This window comes from Chiloscyllium punctatum, chromosome 34, assembly GCF_047496795.1.
Source record: "Chiloscyllium punctatum isolate Juve2018m chromosome 34, sChiPun1.3, whole genome shotgun sequence".
Taxonomy (NCBI): Eukaryota; Metazoa; Chordata; class Chondrichthyes; order Orectolobiformes; family Hemiscylliidae; genus Chiloscyllium; species Chiloscyllium punctatum.
This window is the reverse complement of record NC_092772.1, coordinates 56,409,122-56,428,353: the sequence shown is the minus strand read 5'-3', so window position 1 is coordinate 56,428,353 and position 19,232 is coordinate 56,409,122. Positions and strand designations below refer to the sequence as shown.

General features: G+C 43.3%; 1 protein-coding gene across 6 annotated transcripts in view; it reads left to right on the top strand.

Annotated features, from left to right (window-relative positions):
* LOC140458875 (uncharacterized) overlaps positions 1–19,232 on the top strand; it is a 117,550-nt gene extending 98,318 nt beyond the window's left edge. For 5 of the 6 annotated variants that reach the window (XM_072553598.1, XM_072553601.1, XM_072553604.1 and 2 more), the window contains 7 exons: positions 6,231–6,291; positions 11,556–11,798; positions 12,500–12,568; positions 13,096–13,164; positions 13,732–13,882; positions 16,674–16,816; positions 19,143–19,232. In XM_072553598.1, coding sequence (XP_072409699.1) covers positions 6,231–6,291; positions 11,556–11,798; positions 12,500–12,568; positions 13,096–13,164; positions 13,732–13,882; positions 16,674–16,791 — 711 coding nt within the window. In that variant the 3' untranslated portion in view covers positions 16,792–16,816; positions 19,143–19,232. The remainder of the gene's footprint in view (positions 1–6,230; positions 6,292–11,555; positions 11,799–12,499; positions 12,569–13,095; positions 13,165–13,731; positions 13,883–16,673; positions 16,817–19,142) is intronic. The other variant, XM_072553599.1, reaches the window with a different exon arrangement.

Below are 19,232 nucleotides of genomic sequence, written 5' to 3'. Positions count from 1 at the left end.
CAACCGTAGTGTTTTTGTTTGGTTAAGTGTTGAGTGTTTGAACTTGTATGAACTAGTGAAATCGAGATGAGGGGGAATCAGAGGGGTAAAGGTTCGGATTTGGGTGGGGATTTGGTTCTGTTTGGGAAGCTTTGACGGGCTGAGCTCTCAGTCCGAGTCCAGACCTGACTCTTGACAGTTTCATGTAAGTTTAGACCATTGAGTATGGGCCAGTCGTTTCTCCCTGTGGTTTGAGCACATTGCCGATTACTTATCTCCAGGAGAAAAGTACGGAATTCATTGAGATCAGCTTTTGTCACAAAGAGCTCTGTCCACCCTGTCAAATACAAGGAAAAATGAACCAGTTTTCAGTTGAAAAAAATACTGAAAAGACTTTAAAATTAATCGATGTTTCTGTTTGTGTATTTTTTTTTGTTCGGTGAAGTGACACTAATCTGGTTAATGCAATTTGTTTAAATGCTTACCTCCCGCGGAATATCGGGGGAAGCATTCCTGATGAAAGGTTTATGGCCGATTCTCTTGTGCTCTTCCAGCTACACTCTGGAATGGAGCGGAATATTGCAGATTGTATATTTATCTGGAGGCGTTAAACTGATCAGACTGCTTCCTGGGGAGTATTTTCGCTCAGTCTGATAGCTTTCTACTGTAATTAATGACTTGTGTTTTGAGTAATCGCAACAGGCATTGATAATCAGTTTTCTCTACAGGAGAGAGGTCATGGCGCAAATTTCAACTGGAGATAGAAAATGAAATGGGGTGGGGGAGTTGGGACATTCACACTGGGTTTAATGTAAAATATTACTGAGATCTCATGCCTGGAAGAAATCCGTTTCTAATTGCGTTCATTATCTGGTCGCCCTGATGTGTTTAAGCCTGTATTTATCGCAGTGAGGTGATGAATAAGGGGCTGTTATCGAATGTTTTGGCGAGGATTAATCAGAATCTGTTATCACCGACGCGTCCTTCCCTCATACTGTGAGTTTGAGTTTACTTTTTTTTGAATGAGAAGGAATCTAGTCAATTGTTAATGTTATTTTCGAAGCCGCTATTAATTTATAGCGGCCGACACGGAGGGAGTGGAGCAGAAGTCCATTGAAGAATGTAGTGGGAACAGGGAATAATAATTTCCGTTAATCCAACAAGAGGCAGCGGGTGATAACCGGGGGTTCCTGTGAACTCAATCTGCCTGTTTTTTTTATTTCAAAATATACTTTATTCATGTAAATAAATCTCTGGTACTTGTACAATTTTCCATGTTGTTCATAGTTATATACATTGCATGTCTTAACGTTACAAAGAACAAATTGAATTAATCGAATTCACAGTTATCCTATTAACAGTTACCTTTATTAACTATCCAGTCTCTTGGTATTTGGCTGTAGCTTCAGCAGAACCCACCTAAAGAGTGTTATATGAAAGCAAATGAAACTTCTTTAACCCCCAGTTTATGGGGTTACCATTGTCCATTTGATTGTCCTGTCTCTGGGGTAGCTTGTCTACATCCCCATGGTAAGCACGAACTGCTGGACCTTCACTGGGCAATCTGCCTGTTGTTCAGGAGGGAGTGAATTCCTATTGCTAATGAGACTGTAAGATGACCTTTCCTGAGTACACTGTCTGCCACATTTCTCTTGTCATTTAGAGTGAAGTATTGACTTTAAACTACTAGGAGTAACTTTTTTTTTAACGTTGAGCTGGGCAAAGGTCTGGCAGATGGAATACAATGTTAATAAATGTGAAGTCATTCATTTTGGTCGGATTATTACTTGAATGGTAAACACTTGCAGCGTGCTGCTGTGCAGAGGGACCTGTACATGACTCACAAAGGGTTGGTCTAAGGTAGAACAAATTAGGAAAGCAAATGGAATTTTGTCCTTTGTTAGAGGGATTGAGTTTAAAAGCAGGGAGGTTATGTTGCAACTGTACAGGGTGCTGGTGAGGTCACACCTGGAGCTCTGTGTGCAGTTTTGGTTTCCTTACTTGAGAAAGGATGTACTCACGCTAGAGGAGGTTGAATGTGGAGTTGAGACGGTTGGTTTATGAGGAGAGGCTGAGTAGACTGGGTTTATATCCACTGGAGTTCAGAAGAATGGGAGGGAATCTTAATAAAATTACCAAGGGGATGGATAAGATAGAAGCAGGGAGGATGTTTCCACAGGCAGGCGAAACTAGGACAAGAGGACATAGCCCCAAGATTAGAGGGAGCAGGTTTGGGACTGAATTGAGAAGGAATTTCTTCACCCAGAGAATTGTGAATCTGTGGAATTCCCTGCCCAGGGAAGTGGTTGACACTGCTTTAGTAAATGTTTTTAAAGCTGAGTTTTTTTGAATAGTAAAGGAATTAAGGGAGACAGTGGGAAGGGGGTTGTGGAGGTGGGGTGGGGGGGGGGGGGGGGGGAGGAGGGATAAATGGAGCTGAGTCCATGAAAAGATTAGCAATGATCTTATTGAATGGTGAAGCAGGCTCAATGAGTCAAATGGCCTATTGCAGCTCCTCATGCTTCTGTTCTTATGTTTACTGTATGAGTTGTTAAGAAGGATAAGAACCAATTGAAACTAGTGTCAGGAAAATTGGATGTTAGAGAAGGGATTGTGAAGATTCCTGATAGATTCCAGGAATTTGAAGTTGTGATGAAAAAGAAGGCAGTTTCTTTGCAAAGATAGTATTTCAGTGCTGCAATTGTGAAACTTTACTGAGTGCACACTGTTTACTGCTTTTCCCACATAATAACAGTGAGCACACTTTCACCAAAGCACTTCACTGGTTTTGAGATGCCTGTGGTCGTGGGAGGCATTAGATAAATGCAGAACTTTGTTTCTGACTTTCATGATTTTAACAGGACTAGGAAAATCAGACCTGGCATTTGATTTAACCATTCATTTCAATCTCCACAATCACATTACATCCAGTTTCCTCAAGAAAGAGAATTAACACTCATATATAGATAGTATACAGACACATTGACAATATATAGGGTATTTTCATGCTGTTATACTGCCAGTTGATGGTAATACTGGACAAAGCCAGGTTTCATGCTGGGATCGGATAAGAGTATACATTCATCTTTGTGATTTGTTTACTCTGGTGGTCAGTCTTTGAACATATCGTAAGGATCTACCAAACAAAAATGTATATTACAGAAAAGAATAGCACCATCTACAGTTTACTGTGTAAGAACCAGAGGAAATAGCCTCATTATAAATATCCAGTAAATAAACACACACTTATAGATGCTATACAAATCAGTGACAATTTACATAATATAATGAAATATTATAAATAAACTTCTAATTATCTTTGTATGCATGAAAAATTTTGATTTTCAGAAATGATTAACAGGTTCTTATCTCTCGGCTGTTTGACTCTTCCTGTGCGTAATAGTAATTACTGCATTGATGGCAGGAGACAGAGGGTGGTGACAGAGGGTTGTTTTTTGGACTGGAGGCTTGTGACCAGCAGTGTGCCACAAGGATCAGCATTGGGTCCAAGTGCTTTACATTATTTATTTAAATGATTTTGATGCGAATATAGAAGGCATGGTTAATAAATTTGCATATGACACTAGAATATGTGGTACAGTGGATAGTGAAGAAGGTTATCAAAGAGTATAACAAGACTTTAATTAGATGAGCCGATAAAGTTTGAAAGAAGAGACCTAAGGGGCAACTTTTCACGCAGAGGGTGGTACGCGTATGGAATGAGCTGCCAGAGGAAGTGGAGGCTGGTACGATTGCAACATTTTAAAAGGCATTTGGATGGGTATATGAATAGGAAGGGTTTGGAGGGACATGGACCAAACACAAGCAAATGGGACTGGTTCAGCTTAGGGATCTGGTTGGTGCAGACAAGTTGGACCGAAGGGTTTGTTTCTGTGCTATGTGACTTTATGACTCTACCACTCGTATGACTCATAAACTGCATTTTGGAAAGTCTTTCTTGACTATAAAAGTCTGGGATGAGGTGAGCCGCTATACAAATGCACTGTTTTGTTTCATAACTGATTCTTTCCTCTAGGCTAAACATTTCAGTTTGAAGATGGGAATATTACAAACTGTAAATCTATAGTATACTTCTGCACATTCAACAGCCAACAAGGAATAAATGCTTGAAGGGAGTGAAACTGTGGTGGGGGCGGGGGCATAATTTGGAGGAGCCAGTGTTGGACTGGGGTGTACAAAGTTAAAAAAAATCTCACAACGCCAGGTTATAGTCCAACAGGTTTATCTGGAAGCACTAGCTTTCGGAGCGCTGCTCCTTCATCAGGTGGTTGTGGAGTATAAGATCGTAAGACACAGAATTTATAGCAAAAGTTTACAGTGTGATGTAACTGAAATTATGTATTGAAAAAGACCTGGATTGTTTGTTAAGTCACTCATCTTTTTTAGAATTACCATGTTAGTTTCAGTTCTTTCAATGTAAATCCAGAACATTTAAAAGTTACATTCTCAAGTGAACTTTAACAATTGGCGTCATGTCAGCCTAGATAATGCATTTAAGGTGTGAGCTGCTCTGTGTGAAACAATGACTCGGAGATGCCGATGTTGGACCGGGGGGGTACAACGTTAAAGATCACACAACACCAGGTGTTAGTCCAACAGGTTTAATTAGAAGGGCTAACTTTCGGAGCTTTCATCGGGATGAAGGAGTGACTCTCCGAAAGCTAGTGCTTCCAATTAAACCTGTCGAACTATAACCTGCCTTTGTGTAATTTTTAACCTTGTGAAACAACGGTCAGACTGATTCTAATCTAAAAAATGGATTTACAGAATCTTACGTGGATTCATGCAGATTTTGAGCAAAGTACAATGTAATTCTGCAAGAACAAATACACATCTTCATTTGTGGGGTGAATGTGTGCTTGTAGGTGTGTGTGTGGGGCACGAGGGTTATAAGTGTCTGTGAGTGTGTGCATGTGAGTGTAAAGGGGTATAAGTCTGTGAGAGGGTGTGTGCGCGAGTGTGTGTGAGCATTTTGAGAGAGGGTCTGTGTGAGTGGGATGATTTGAAGAGTACATTTGCAAGGCTAGCACTAGTGCAATGGGCTGAGTGGATCCTGCTGTCCTGTGCAGGTCCTGCTGTATCTATTTTTCACACAATAATGTCAAAAACACAGCACACCATTTCCCGCTGTGCATTCCTGATGTTTCATTCTGACACGAGTCAGTCAGACTGACTGAATCAGAGTATTCCACATGACCGCGATGTTGCTCATTCACCTGAGGGATAGGATCTGTCTCTGACCATCTCGGTGTCACAAATGATTTCCTCCAGATTGTCAATTCTGAAGAGGATTGAGAAGGCTTTTTGGGAATGCCTCCTCCCCCTCATGACAAGTTTGGAAATTCCCTGAAAGCTTCAGAACCTGCTCATGAAGACTGGGAGCTTCTCCCAGCTCCTGCATTGACCAAATTTGACAGGTTTCCTTGTTTCCATGGCACCATCAAAGTACTTATCTCCAAGTGCTGATTCACAGGCCTGCTTGCTAGGCCCGTACCTGGGATCCCTTTCGTCAGAGCAAGGGAGAGTTTTACTTTCTTAAACGGAGGGACTCGCTCCTTCCTGGATGACTGATTTTCAAACCTGCAATTCCCAGGTTATAGCCCGACAGGTTGATCTGAAATCACAAGCTTTCATCACTTGAAGTCCGCTCCAAGAAGTAAACTGATCAGCTTCCTCTCTCCTCCAGGCTGAGGCTGGCACATCACTCAGTATTTCCCCAATATTCGCTGGACAAGAGGGAGATGTTGCTTTTCAAGGTTTGTAAAGGCCTGTGCAGCCTGGAACCCTGAGAGTGAACGGTGCTGGGCGGGTTCTGGGAGATATCTCAGCCTGTTTTGTTCTTGCTGGTCCCTTGTCCATGATTTGTTGGAATCCATCAAGATCTGACAGTCCCATCGCGTGTTCAGGCTGGGGAAGTGAAAACCTTTTCTCAGACTCGAGCGCTGATTCTATTCCTTACCTGAGATTCAGCAGCTCAAACTGATTGATTGATTGATTGATTGAATAGAGGTGTGTGTGTGTGTGTGTGTGTACGTACAGACTGTTGGCTTACGTTTCTACCTACGTGTTTTCCCTGTGTTTGAAGCATCTCTTTGAACCTGGGATGAAATCATTGTGAACCCCATCGATGACCAGTTGTTAGTCTGCCTTAATGTTTCAAACTGAAACTGATCTAATACCTTTCTGAATTGCAATTTAATGTTTTCATTTCTGTTTCCCAATGATTGCAGGCAAGTATTTTACTGATTCTGTTCGCATCGGTCAACATGACACTTGAAGTTTGTATAGAAGGTACGTGATAGAATAGGAATCCTGAGTTGTGTGAAATATTTATCTCTCTGTATTCAAACAAGCTGTTAGCTCTTTTCCATCAAGAACACATTAGAATTGGATTGTGATCTACCATCCATCTCAAATTAAGTTTAAATTTTAGATCTCTCTACAATCCAGTTCAAATTACAGCTATCTTCACGCTAACTGAACCAATTACAACAGACTGAAGAATGAGTGAGTGAAGAGATGAACTCTTGATTGTGTTCTCAATGAGCATATTCTCGGTGAGATTCCTGATGAACGACTTTTGCCTGAAACGTCGAATATTTTTTTTTCCCCCTGTTTCTCAGATGCTGCCTGACCTACTGTGCTTTTCCAGTGTCCTAGAGTCATGGAGATGTACAGCATAGAAACAGACCCTTTGGTCAAACCTGTCTATGCTAACCAGATATGCCAACCCAATCTAGTCCCACCTGCCAGCACCTGGCTCACATCCCTCCAAACCCTTCCTATTCATATACCCATCCAAAATGCCTTTTAAATGTTGTAATTGTACCAGCCTCCACCACATCCTCTGGCAGCTCATTTCATACACATACCACCCCTGCATGAAAAAGTTGCCCCTTAGGTCCCTTTTATATCTTTCCCCCTCTCACCCTAAACCTATGCCCCTCTAGTTCTGGACTCCCCGACCCCAGGGAAAAAACTTTGTCTATTTATCCTATCCATGCCCCTCATAATTTTGTAAACCTCTATAAGGTCACCCCTCAGCCTCCGATGCTCCAGGGAAAACAGCTCTAGCCTGTTCAGCCTCTCCCTGTAGCTCAAACCCTCCAACCTTGGCAACATCCTTAATCTTTTTTAAACCCTTTCAAGTTTCACAAATCTTTCTGATATGAAGGAGACCTGAATTGCACGCAATATTCCAAAAGTGACCTTATCAATGTCCTGTGTAGCTGCAATATGATCTCCCAACTCCCATATTCAACTCTCTGACCAACAAAGGAAAGCATACCAAATGCCTTCTTCACTATCCTATTTACCTGTGACTCCACTTTCAAGGAGCTATGAACCTACACTCCAAGGTCTTTGTTCAACAACACTCCCTAGGACCTTACCATTAAGTGTATAAGTCCTGCTAAGATTTGCTTTCCCAAAATGCAGCACCTCACATTTATCTGAATTAAACTCCATCTGCCACTCCTCAGCCCATTGGCCCATCTGGTCCAGATCCTGTTGTAATCTGAGGTAACCCTCTTCACTGTCCACTACACCTCCAATTTTGGTGTCATCTGCAAATGTACTAACTGTACCTCTTATGCTCACATCCAAATCATTTGTGTAAATGACTAATCTTGACTCTAATCTGCAGTACCACCTTCTGCCATATTTGGCACAACATCAAGTAATTCACACAATTCACCCCCTCACACAGTGAATATTATTGCAAGGTTCAGGAGCAATTGTTAGTGACAAGCCAACATTATTAGTGATATTGTTCAAGTATCTTTCAATATTATCTTGTGCACATAGAACGGTACAGCACAGAAACGAGCCATTCTGCCTATCTAGTCCGTGCCAGCGTTTATACTCAATGTGGATCTCTTCCTACCCCCTCATCTTGCTCTATTCACATATCCTCCATTTCCAAATTGCAAAAATAAAATTTATTAATGATGTCTTAAAAGGATTTTAGGAAGCAAACTTTAAAACAACCCCAATACAGAAAGATGATTTTTAGTGCACTTAAATTTAAACAAATTGGATTTATATAAGGCAAAACATTTGCTACGTTAACTGGGAGCATCAGTGTGTAGCAGAATCTGTCTGTTCCACCATCTTGAAATTATCTGTCATATTGCTGGAATAATTCAATTCTGAGACCGTTCCAGCTGAACCTTTTGTTGTTTTTTCAACAGAAGCATTCACACCTCAATATAATTTAAACAAGATTTTACAGAATAGCCAACAATTTCTGGCACAGAATTGGCCATTGACCCCATCTATTCCATGTCAGTTTTTCTGCTTCATCTGAGCATCCACCCCTCGACATCCTCCTGCTCATCGCCCACTGTCACAACCCCCTTCTGTTCCTTTCTCCAACGTGTGCTTACCCCACTTTGGCACATTAGTTCACTTTAACCACACACTGTGGGCGCAAGTTACACATTCTTCCCATTTTCAGGGTAAAGGAGATTCTCATGAATTACTAACAGAATTTATTAGTGACTGTCTAATGATTCTCACAAATGAGTTAAAATCTGTGACTGTAGAATTGAATGATATCTTAATGATTTTGTGTATCATTGATTTTTACATTTTCTGATTCAGTGTGTGGAAGTACCTACTAGAGAAGGTGCAAAACCTGACCTACTGTTGGGAAATAAGGCAGGGCAGGTGACTGAGGTGTCAATGGGGGAGCACTTTGGGACCAGCGACCATAATTCTGTTAGTTTTAAAATAATGATGAAAAAGGATAGACCAGATCTAAAAGTTGAAGTTCTAAATTGGAGGAAGGTTAATTTTGACGGTATTAGGCAAGATTGTTCAAAAGCTGATTGGGGGCAGATGTTCGCAGGTAAAGGGATGGCTGGAAAATTTGAAGCCTTCAGAAGTGAGAATGAATCTAGAGACAGTATATTCCTGTTAGGATGGAAGGAAAGGCAGGTAGGTGTAGGGAATGCTGGATGACTAAAGACATTGAGGGTTTGGTTAAGAGAAAGGAAACATATGTCAGGTGTAGACAGGAGAGATTGAGTGAATCTCTAGAAGAGTATAAAGGCAGTAGGAGTATACTTAAGAGGGAAATCAGGAGGGCAAAAATGGGACATTGGATTCTCTTTAATTCTATTTGTCAAACCTAAGTGTTTTTAAAATAAATTAAGGACAAAATGAATAGGGAGAGAATGGGGCCCCTCAAAGATCAGCAAGAAGGCCTTTGTGTGGATCTGCAGGAGATGGGGGAGACACCTAAAAGAGCATTTTGCATCAGTATTTACTATGGAGAAGGACATGGAAAAATAGATGGTGACATCTTTATAAATGTTCAGATTACAGAGGAGGAAGTGCTGGATATCTTGAAATGCATAAAGGTGGATAAATCCCCAGGACCTGATCAGGTGTACCCTAGAACTCTGTGGGAAGCTAGGGAAGTGATTGCTGGGCCTCTTGCTGAGATATTTGTATCATCGATAGTCACAGGTGAGGTGCTGGAAGACTGAAGGTTGGCTAATGTGGTGCCAGTCTTTCAGAAAGGTGGTAAGGACGTGCCAGGGAACTATGGACCAGTGAGCCTGATGTTGGTAGTGGGCAAGTTATTGGAGGGAATCCTCAAGGACAGGATGTACATGTATTTGAAAAGGCAAGGACTGATCAGGGATAGTCAACATGGTTTTGTGCGTGGGAAATCATGTCTCACAAACTTGATTGAGCTTTTTGAAGAAGTAACAAAGATGATTGAGGGCAGAGTAGTAGATGTGATCTATATGGACTTCAGTAAGGCGTTCGACAAGGTTCCTCATGGGAGACTGATTAACAAGGTTCGATCTCATGGAATACAGGGAGAACTAGCCATTTGGATACAGAACTGGCTCAAAGGTAGAGGACACAGGATGGTGGTGGAGGGTTGTGACCAATGGAGTGCCACAAGGATTGGTGCTGGGCCCACTACTCTTCTTCTATATAAATGATTTGGATGTGAACATAGGAGATACAGTTAGTAAGTTTGCAGATGACACCAAAATTGGAAGTGTAGAGGACAGTGAAGAAGGTTACTTCAGAATACAACTGGATCTTGATCAGATGGGCCAATGGGCTGAGAAGTGGCAGATGAGTTTAATTCAGATAAATGGGAGGTGCTGCATTTTGGAAAAGCAAATCTTAGCAGGACTTATACACTTAATGGTAAGGTCCTGGGGAGTGTTGCTGAACAAAGATCTGGGAGTGCAGGTTTATAGCTCCTTGAAAGTGGAATCGCAGGCAGATAGGATAGTGAAGGTGTTTGGTATGCTTTCCTTTATTGGTCAGAATATGGAGTACAGGAGTTGGGAGGTCATGTTGCGGCTGTACCGGACATTGGTTAGGCCCCTGTTAGAATATTGCATGCAATTCTGGTCTCCTTCCTATTGGAAGGATGTTGTGAAACTTGAAAGGGTTCAGAAAAGATGGGATATAGGAAGAGCCTGAACAGGCTGGGGCTGTTTTCCCTGGAGCATCGGAGGCTGAGGGGTGACCTTATAGAGACTTTTAAAATGAGGGGCATGGATAGGATAAATAGGCAAGGTTTTTTCCCTGGGGTGGGTGAGTCCAGAACTGGAGGGCATAGGTTTAGGGTGAGAGGGGAAAGATATAAAAGGGACTTGAGGGGCAGCATTTCATGCAGAAGGTGGCACATGTATGAAACGAGCTGCCCGAGGAAGTGGTGGGGGCTGGTACAATGACAACATTTAAAAGGCATCTGGATGGGTATATGAATAGGAAGGGTTTGGAGGGATATGGGCCGGGTGCTGGCAAATAGGACTAGATTGGGTTAGGATATCTGGTCGCTTTAGATGAGTTGGACTGAATGGTCTATTTCTGTGCTGTATATCTCTATGACTATGTGTTTGATGATACAACTCAAATGTGCACCATTGACCAAGATGGATAAAAGATTGTGATTGACATCTGCAAACAAAAGATTTGAGAAACTTCCAGAAATTTTATAAAAGCTGAAAAATGCAAATTGTTTTGGTAAAAACTATTTTCCCAGAAGGTGGGGTGTGCACAGATGACCTATCTTCTTTGAAGTAATTCAACGAGCATTCACTAGGACTTAATTGTTTTATCAGGAGATATTGACTAAAATGGGCCATTATTCTGAGGAGACTGGAGAAATGAAAGGTGATCACATTGATTCAAATAAATTGCTTCAAGGGTTTGCCAGGGTCAGTGCTGAAAGGCGGTTTCTCTCCTGGGGAGGAGAGTCGAGAAGATGGGGAGACCATGTCCAAATGCGGCCTAGGCCGTTTTGAACTGAGATGCGGAGAGATTTTTTCACTGCGTTCTGTGCAGTTTTGGAATACTCAGGCCAGAGAGTTATGGATGCTCCACCGTTGAGTGTTTTCAAGACACGCATCAGTTGATTTTTGGGAACTGAGGGAATAGGGGAGAAGAAAATGGAGCTGAAGATCAGATGTGATCATATGGAATAGGGGAGTGGGTTTGAAAGATGAGTTTGCTTGTATTATGAGTTTGAAACTGTTATCAAGTTCAATAAAGCTTGTTCTTCCTTCTCTTTTTAGCTCATATTGGAAAACCTGTAAATATAACAATTCCGGAATGCAAGAAGGGGAGTATGACACCAACCCTGACCAAGGGAATACAGGATCTGATATGCAAGGATTTAGAGTGCAACAGGACTTTCAAAGCAACATTTATTTGCAACAAATATTACAACTTATACATTCCAAGTGTTTCAAAGAATAATATTTCTGAATACTGGCTAGTATGTGGTAAAGATCAGATAAAGATAGTCTTGAAAAGAGGTGAGTTTAAAGAGTCTGGAAGCAGTCATGTGTTATGGCACAATGTTCATAATCTCATTAAGTCTCTTTTCACCCATAATTTGCAGACCAATAGTCAGTGCCAATTCAGGCTGCACAATAACTGATAAATAAAGATTCAGTCAGTGCAAATACACACATTGAACAGGAGATACACATATTTGAGGGGGTGATGGTCTTGTGGACCTAGTGCTGGACTGTTAATCTGAGGGAGCACCGCATGGGCAGAGGGTCAGTGCTGAGGGAGCGCCGCATGGGCGGGAGGTCAGCGCTGAGGGAGCGCCGCACGGGCGGGAGAAGGTTAGAGTTAGGAAGGGATGTTGGACTTGGAGAATGTTAGAACGTGGTAGGAATGGTGGTACTGAAGCTGTGGAGGGATCTGAATACACAGATGAGAATTTAAATGTGCCAGACTGGAAGCCAGTCTTGGTAGTCCTGGCTGATGATGGGAGAATGAATTTGGTGTGGTTTAGGATCTGGCAGCAGAGAATTGAATGGTGAATGTGTCCTGATGTCAGTGTGGTCCATTCTGAAACATTGGCCACAAAAGCACAAAAGGCTTGACCCTGCAGTAAGAGGGACATAAGTGTTAGTTTGTGCAGTAAATTAGGCTAGTTTGGGCTTATACGAAAGGTGAATAGTGGCTCAGTTTCACATTGTAATTGTACTGTTCTGTTTTCCAGGTTGTCCACCTCTAGAGACAAGCGATACTCCGGAACAGAATCATCACAAACAGTTCAATATCACTCAAGGTAAAACCGAGTGAAACTGTAGAATGTCCTATCAGGTGTTAGCCGTGGTTCTAACCTGTCAACGCTGAGGGAGTGCCACACGGTCGGAGGGTCAGCGCTGAGGGAGTGCCGCGCAGGGTAGGTGTAGGAGCTGGAGAAGGTTAGAGTTAGGAAAGGATTGTTGGACTAGGAGGATGTTAGAACATGGTAGGAATGGTGGTACTGAAGCTGTGGAGGGATCTGAATACACAGATGAGAATTTGAATGATGTGCCACTGGAAGCCAGTCTGGTAGAGACTGGTGGCTAATGATGGGAGAATGAACTTGATGTGGTTTAGGATCTGGCAGCAGAGAATTGAATGGTGAATGTGTCCTGATGTCAGTGTGGTCCATTCTGAAACATTGGCCACAAAAGCACAAAATGTTTGACCCTGCAGTAAGAGGGACATAAGTGTTAGTTTGTGCAGTAAATTAGGCTAGTTTGGGCTTATACGAAAGGTGAATAGTGGCTCAGTTTCACATTGCAATTGTACTGTTCTGTTTTCCAGGTTGTCCACCTCTAGAGACAAGCGATACTCCGGAACAGGATCATCACAAACAGTTCAATACCACTCAAGGTAAAACCGAGTGAAACCGTAGAATGTCCTATCAGGTGTTAGCCGTGGTTCTAACCTGTCAGTCAGAAAGTCTTCTGTTCAGGACCATTCTGGAAGGAATTGTTTCATTACTTAAATAGAAACAATGGGCAGAGTTGGAGGAAGAGGCAAGAGATTGATACAAAGTTGAAATGCAGTGACACTGAACATAAACTTAATGGATTGAATGCACCATCTGTGATCCTCTGAAATTTACAGAGAAGGCCTGGAGTGGGGCGTGGGGAGGCAGTCTGAAAGGTAGCGCTTGTCAGCGAGGGATGTGTTGGGTAGTGAAGGAGTCTGCAAGGCCAGGCCTGGGGCGGGGAGGGGGTCTGTGAGGCTGTGCCCAGGCTAGGGAGGGAGCCAGCAGACTAAGGCCCAAAGAGTTGGCAGGAGTTTGATGCAGGGCTCAAAGGGCTGTGTGGTAATCCACTGTTCACCGGTACCAAGCTAACCAGGAGCCAGGAAACTCCAAAGTCACAGGTGATGTTGAACTTCTGTTTTTGAGTTTCGTTTCCTCTCAGTAACAATATATTTTCTGGAAAACAGGGAACAGAACAACTTCAGACGAGAGTGATTCTTCAACAATGGCCCCAGAGCTTATTGTAATTATTGTTATTGGAACGATTGGGATTATTGGAACGACTATCGGTTGCTGTGTATTGAAGCACAGATACCCCCAAGTCTGGAACAATATTTGGTGAGTTGATGGTCAAAAATACTCCTCGATTTGGATCTCTAGTGAAGAGGCACAGGATAGGGCACGGAATGAGCTCTGAGTGCTTTTTGATATTTGACAGCTTTACAATGAGGGGCACTCAAAACCCCTTACTCCAACACTCCAGTATCTGGGGAAGTCCCCTTAACCCTCTCTCACCCTTATATAATGGGGAGGTCTCCCTAACCACCACTCAGCAAATGCCAGTCTGCATATCAATCTTTGAATTCACAGCCATAAGTGAGAACTTCTTTGCATGTGTTAATGAGTCCAGACTGTGCTGCAATTTACCTCAAATGGATTGGTCAGTGAGCTACTCTTGCTTGACCAGCTAATAGATGGGCTTCTCTCCTATGGTCTCCCATGTGCCTGCTCTCACTGGCACACACATGCATTTAGATTCTGACAGTTGCACATGCTGTAAGATGGGCTTGATCAGTAACTTCACAAACAGGGCTTGAGCCATTTGTTCAGTGTTGAAAATGTGTTGCTGGAAAAGCGCAGCAGGTCAGGAGAATCGACATTTCGGGCATCAGCCCTTCTTCTCATGCCCGAAACGTCGATTCTCCTGACCTGCTGCGCTTTTCCAGCAACACATTTTCAGCTCTGATCTCCAGCATCTGCAGTCCTCACTTTCTCCCATTTGTTCAGTGTACAAACCTGAGGCTGAAATAGGGCACACCACAGGCAACCTGTGTGATTATAACTCCTCTAGTCACCATGTATTCAAAATGGAGAGCAGCTATAAGGCTGTCACCTTTGACCTCAAGTACCCAGCCTGCTTGCTATTCTCCATGGATTCAGGGATCTTCCCAAATCCTTCCTGGAAGGGCTCTCAACACTCGGGTGCCAGAAGAGACGAGCTGTTTTATGCTGCTTCTCTGCAGCAGCAACACAAGTGGCAGTTCTCACTCATGGGATGCTCCAGAGGTGTTCTACAGCTCAGTTAGGAGGTGGCTGAATTCCAGTGCCAGAGTAATGCTCGTTACGCAGGCTGCACAAAGCAAAGACTGGTGAGTCATATCAAATAACAGAATCCATTCAGTATGGAAGCAGGCCATTCAGTCCAAAGAATATCCCAATAGATCCACCTACCTACCTTATCCCTGTAACCTTGCATTTCCCATGGCTAACCCACCTAACTTGCACATCCCTGGACACTATGGGCAAGTGAACATGGCCAGTCCACCCTAACCTACACATCCCTGGACACTATGGGACAATTTAGTATGACCAATCCACCCTAGCCTGCGCACCTTTGGACTGTGGGAGGAAACTGGAGTACCCGGAGGAAACCCACTCAGACATGTTCCTTTTGTTGTTCACAACAAGTACTGACTGCCCCCATCCAGTCCACACTTGTAAAATTGCCTAACATTATATGTGATTCCAGGAATGGATAACATTTGCTAAACAATCCTGAGTCTGCTAAGAACTATACTGACAACCAGTTTAAGATTATAATTTGGGCTCACCGGGTCGTGTACTTGTGTGTACTGAGATCTACAAACAGTCATCCCATTGCATGCACAAGGGTTCCATTCCTGAGAACCTCTGTTATGGACCAGGCCAGACCCCCCTCAAAACATTTCAAGAAGGTAGCCCAGACCCTAACTTTTCCAGTTCTTCTAAGCAGATGTATAGTGGATGTTCCAGAGTGATGCAGCTGCCCAATCATTCAGTTTTAAACAAAACAATTTACTTACACACAAACAAAAGAACCGAATTTAGAATAGCATACCTATTTGAAAACCCAGTGCACTCTCTCGCAACTTAATGATGCTGTTCCAAATACTTGCAACATTCCCATAAACACCCCCTTGGCAAATATGGTAATACCAGACACAGGCTCTTACAGGAGAACAATGTCAGAGAGGATCAGCATGGAGCTGTTTCTTTGACCAGTGGCCTCAAAAACCTGACTGCCTGCTCAAACCAAACCAAACTCTGAGCTGGGGCAACTAGCCACTCCCCTTTCATTGTACAAGTGTTTCAAAAGAAAGACTTATAAAGCATTCTCAGTAGATATTTACAGACACATTGGAACCTCTGCCTTTACAACCCCTCTGAAAAACAACGAAAGACAACATAACTTTGTTAAAGGAACAGCATCATCACGTCCCCATGAACAATGAAATTCACGAGTGTGCAGCCTTTTAAACATACAGGTTAACGATAGGTGGAAAATCACACATGTGAGTTCTGCCGCAGATGTTGAATAATGTTATTACTTTTTGGTGTGGATAGGCAAATTTCCAAGTTATGATCTCTCAGGGAATTTATTGTATTCCTATACAGGACCATGTTTTTGCAGACAGAAAGGACAAGAAAATGTAGAAATTAGGTACAGGACCAGACCCTCCAAGCTAATATGGCCTTGTCTGATCCTCTGTCTCAATACCATGCTCTCACGCTCTCCCCATACACCTTTGGTCTCTAGATATGAAACCATGCATTTCTTTCTTAAATATATACAGCGACCTGGCCCCCACAAGATTCTCCTATCCTCTGAATGAAGGAGTCTCTCCTAATTTCCATTCGAAATGGTCCACTGTACAGTGTATGCTGAGTCTGTGATGCCCTGCCAGGGGAACATCGTCTCCACATCCAGTCTGTCCAGTTCTGTCAGTATTGAATATGTTTCAATGAGATCCCCTTTCATTTTTAACTGAAGTGAATACAGGCCCAGTTGACTGAATACCACCTTATGTGACCACAAGGGACATCCTAAACCCCTCAATGTGTTGTATAATTTGAGGATTTGTTTTTCTAGTTCCCAACACATGGTTCGCAGACATCGAGATCAAGAAACAGATCAGCATAGCTACGAATTAAGTCCCCTGAATAATTGTAATGCTGAGGTCAGGATATCAATTGAACAAAAACATTGACTGACTGACCAGGGTGTGTGGACAGGTATGTTTTGTGAGACAATGATAAACAGAACAGAGTCATAGATATATACAACACAGAAACAGACCCTTCAGTCCAACTGTCTGTGCCGACCAGATATTCCAACCCAATCTAGTCCCACCTGCCAGCACCCAGCCCATATCCCTCCAAACCCTTCCTATTCATATACCCATCCAAATGCCTTTTAAATATTGCAATTGTACCAGCCTCCACCACATTCCATACATGTACCATCCTCTGTGGAAAAAGTTGCCCCTTCGGTCTTTTTTATATATCTTTCCCCACTCACCCTAAACCTATGCCCTCTAGTTCTGGACTCCCCCACCCCAGGGAAAAGACTTTGTCTATTTATCCTATCCATGCCCCTCATGATTTTGTAAACCTCTATAAGGTCACCCCTCAGCCTCCATTGCTCCAGGGAAAACAGCCCCAGCCTGTTCAGCCTCTCCCTGTAGCTCAAATCCTCCAACCCTGGCAACATCCTTGTAAATCTTTTCTGAACCCTTTCAGGTTTCAGAACATCTTTCCGATAAGGAGACCAGAATTGCATGCAATATTCCAACAGTGGCCTAACCAGTGTCCCGTACAGCCGCAACATGACCTCCCAACTCCTGTACTCAATACTCTGACCAATAAAAAAAAGCATACCAAACGCCTTCTTCATTATCCTATCTACCTACGATTCCACTTTCAAGGAGCTATGAACCTGCACTCCAAGGTCTCTTTGTTCAGCAACACTCCCGAGGACCTTACCATTAAGTATCTAAGTCCTGCTAAGATTTGCATTCCCAAAATGCAGCACCTCGCATTTATCGGAATTAAACTCCATCTGCCACTTCTCAGCCCATTGGCCCATCTGGTCAAGATCATGTTGTAATCTGAGGTAACCCTCTTCACTGTCCACTACACCTCCAATTTTGGTGTCATCTACAAACTTACTAACTGTACCTCTTATGCTCACATCCAAATCATTTATGTAAATTACAAAAAGTAGTGGACCCAGCACCGATCCTTGTGGCACTCCACTGGTCACAGGCCTCCAGTCTGAAAGACAACCCTCCACCACCACCCTCTGTCTTCTACCTTTGAGCCAGTTCTGTATCCAAATGGCTCGTTCTCCCTGTATTCCATGAGCTCTAACCTTGTTAATCAGTCTCCCATGGGGAACCTTGTCGTACACCTTACTGAAGTCCATATAGATCACATCTACCACTCTGCCCTCATCAATCCTTTGTTACTTCTTCAAAAAACTCAATCAGGTTTGTGAGACATGATTTCCCATGTACAAACTTGCACTCAACAGCACTGTCCCTGCAGCAGGGTGGGTGAGCTTATGGTGCTACCTATCATCAAAATGAACATGGTGTTGTGCATATCTTTTAACCATTGATCGGTAATGTCTTCCGAAATAAACAGTTCCATTTTGAGACATGGGTGTTGGTGCAGAGAGGTTGAGGTGACTTTGAAAAGGTCTTTAACATGAGAAAAGGCTTCAATAGGGTCAATGTAAAGAAGATGCTTTCATTTCTGATGGGGAGACTAGGACAAGGGGCTTTTGATAGAAGACAGTCCCCAATAGATCCAATGGGGAATTCAGGAGAAACATCTTTCCCCCAGAGAGTGGGAGGATGATTGACTCACTCCCGCAGGGAGTGGGGACGTGGAGAATGTGGGACTAGCTCCCACAGGGAGTGGGGAGGCGGGGCGAGAATGTGGGACCCACTCATGAAGTGGGGAAATATGGGACTCAGTCCCACGAGAAGTGGGGGGGGGAAAACGTGAGACTCAGTCCCACAAGGAGCCGGGTGGGGAATGTGGGACTAGCTACACAGGGAGTGGGGGCATGGGGAATGTGGGACTAGCTCCCACAGGGAGTTTGGGGGGAATGTGGGACACACCCACGGAGTGGGGAAATATGGGATTTGTTCCCACAGGGAATGGTCCATGTGAACTGTGTAATTGAAGAGGGCAAAGCTGGACAAACACATGATAGGAGGTGGGGAGGGTGTGTGGGGGAGGGGGGGGGGGGGGAAGGGGGAGATAAGCGAGGGTGCCGGCTGATGTGGAACCAAAGCCTCAGCAGAATGGTTCGGCTTAGCAAAAGTGAGCACTGCAGTTGGTGGAGATCAGAGTCAAGATTAGAGTGGTGCTGGAAAAGCACAGCAGGTCAGGCAGCATCCAGGGGCAGGAAAAATCGACGTTTTGGGCAAAAGCCCTTCACCAGGAATGAGGCAGGGAGCCTCTGGGGTGGGTGGGGCTGGTTAGGCTGACTGATCAATTTTTATCCTATAACATCTTTGTAACTTTGTCATTTGTTTTTATATTTCAGGATGTATACAGTATTAGTCCATGAAGAAATATCTGACTGAATCTGAACCTGACTACTGTTTATGTTCAGGACACCAGTTCTTGGTTATTG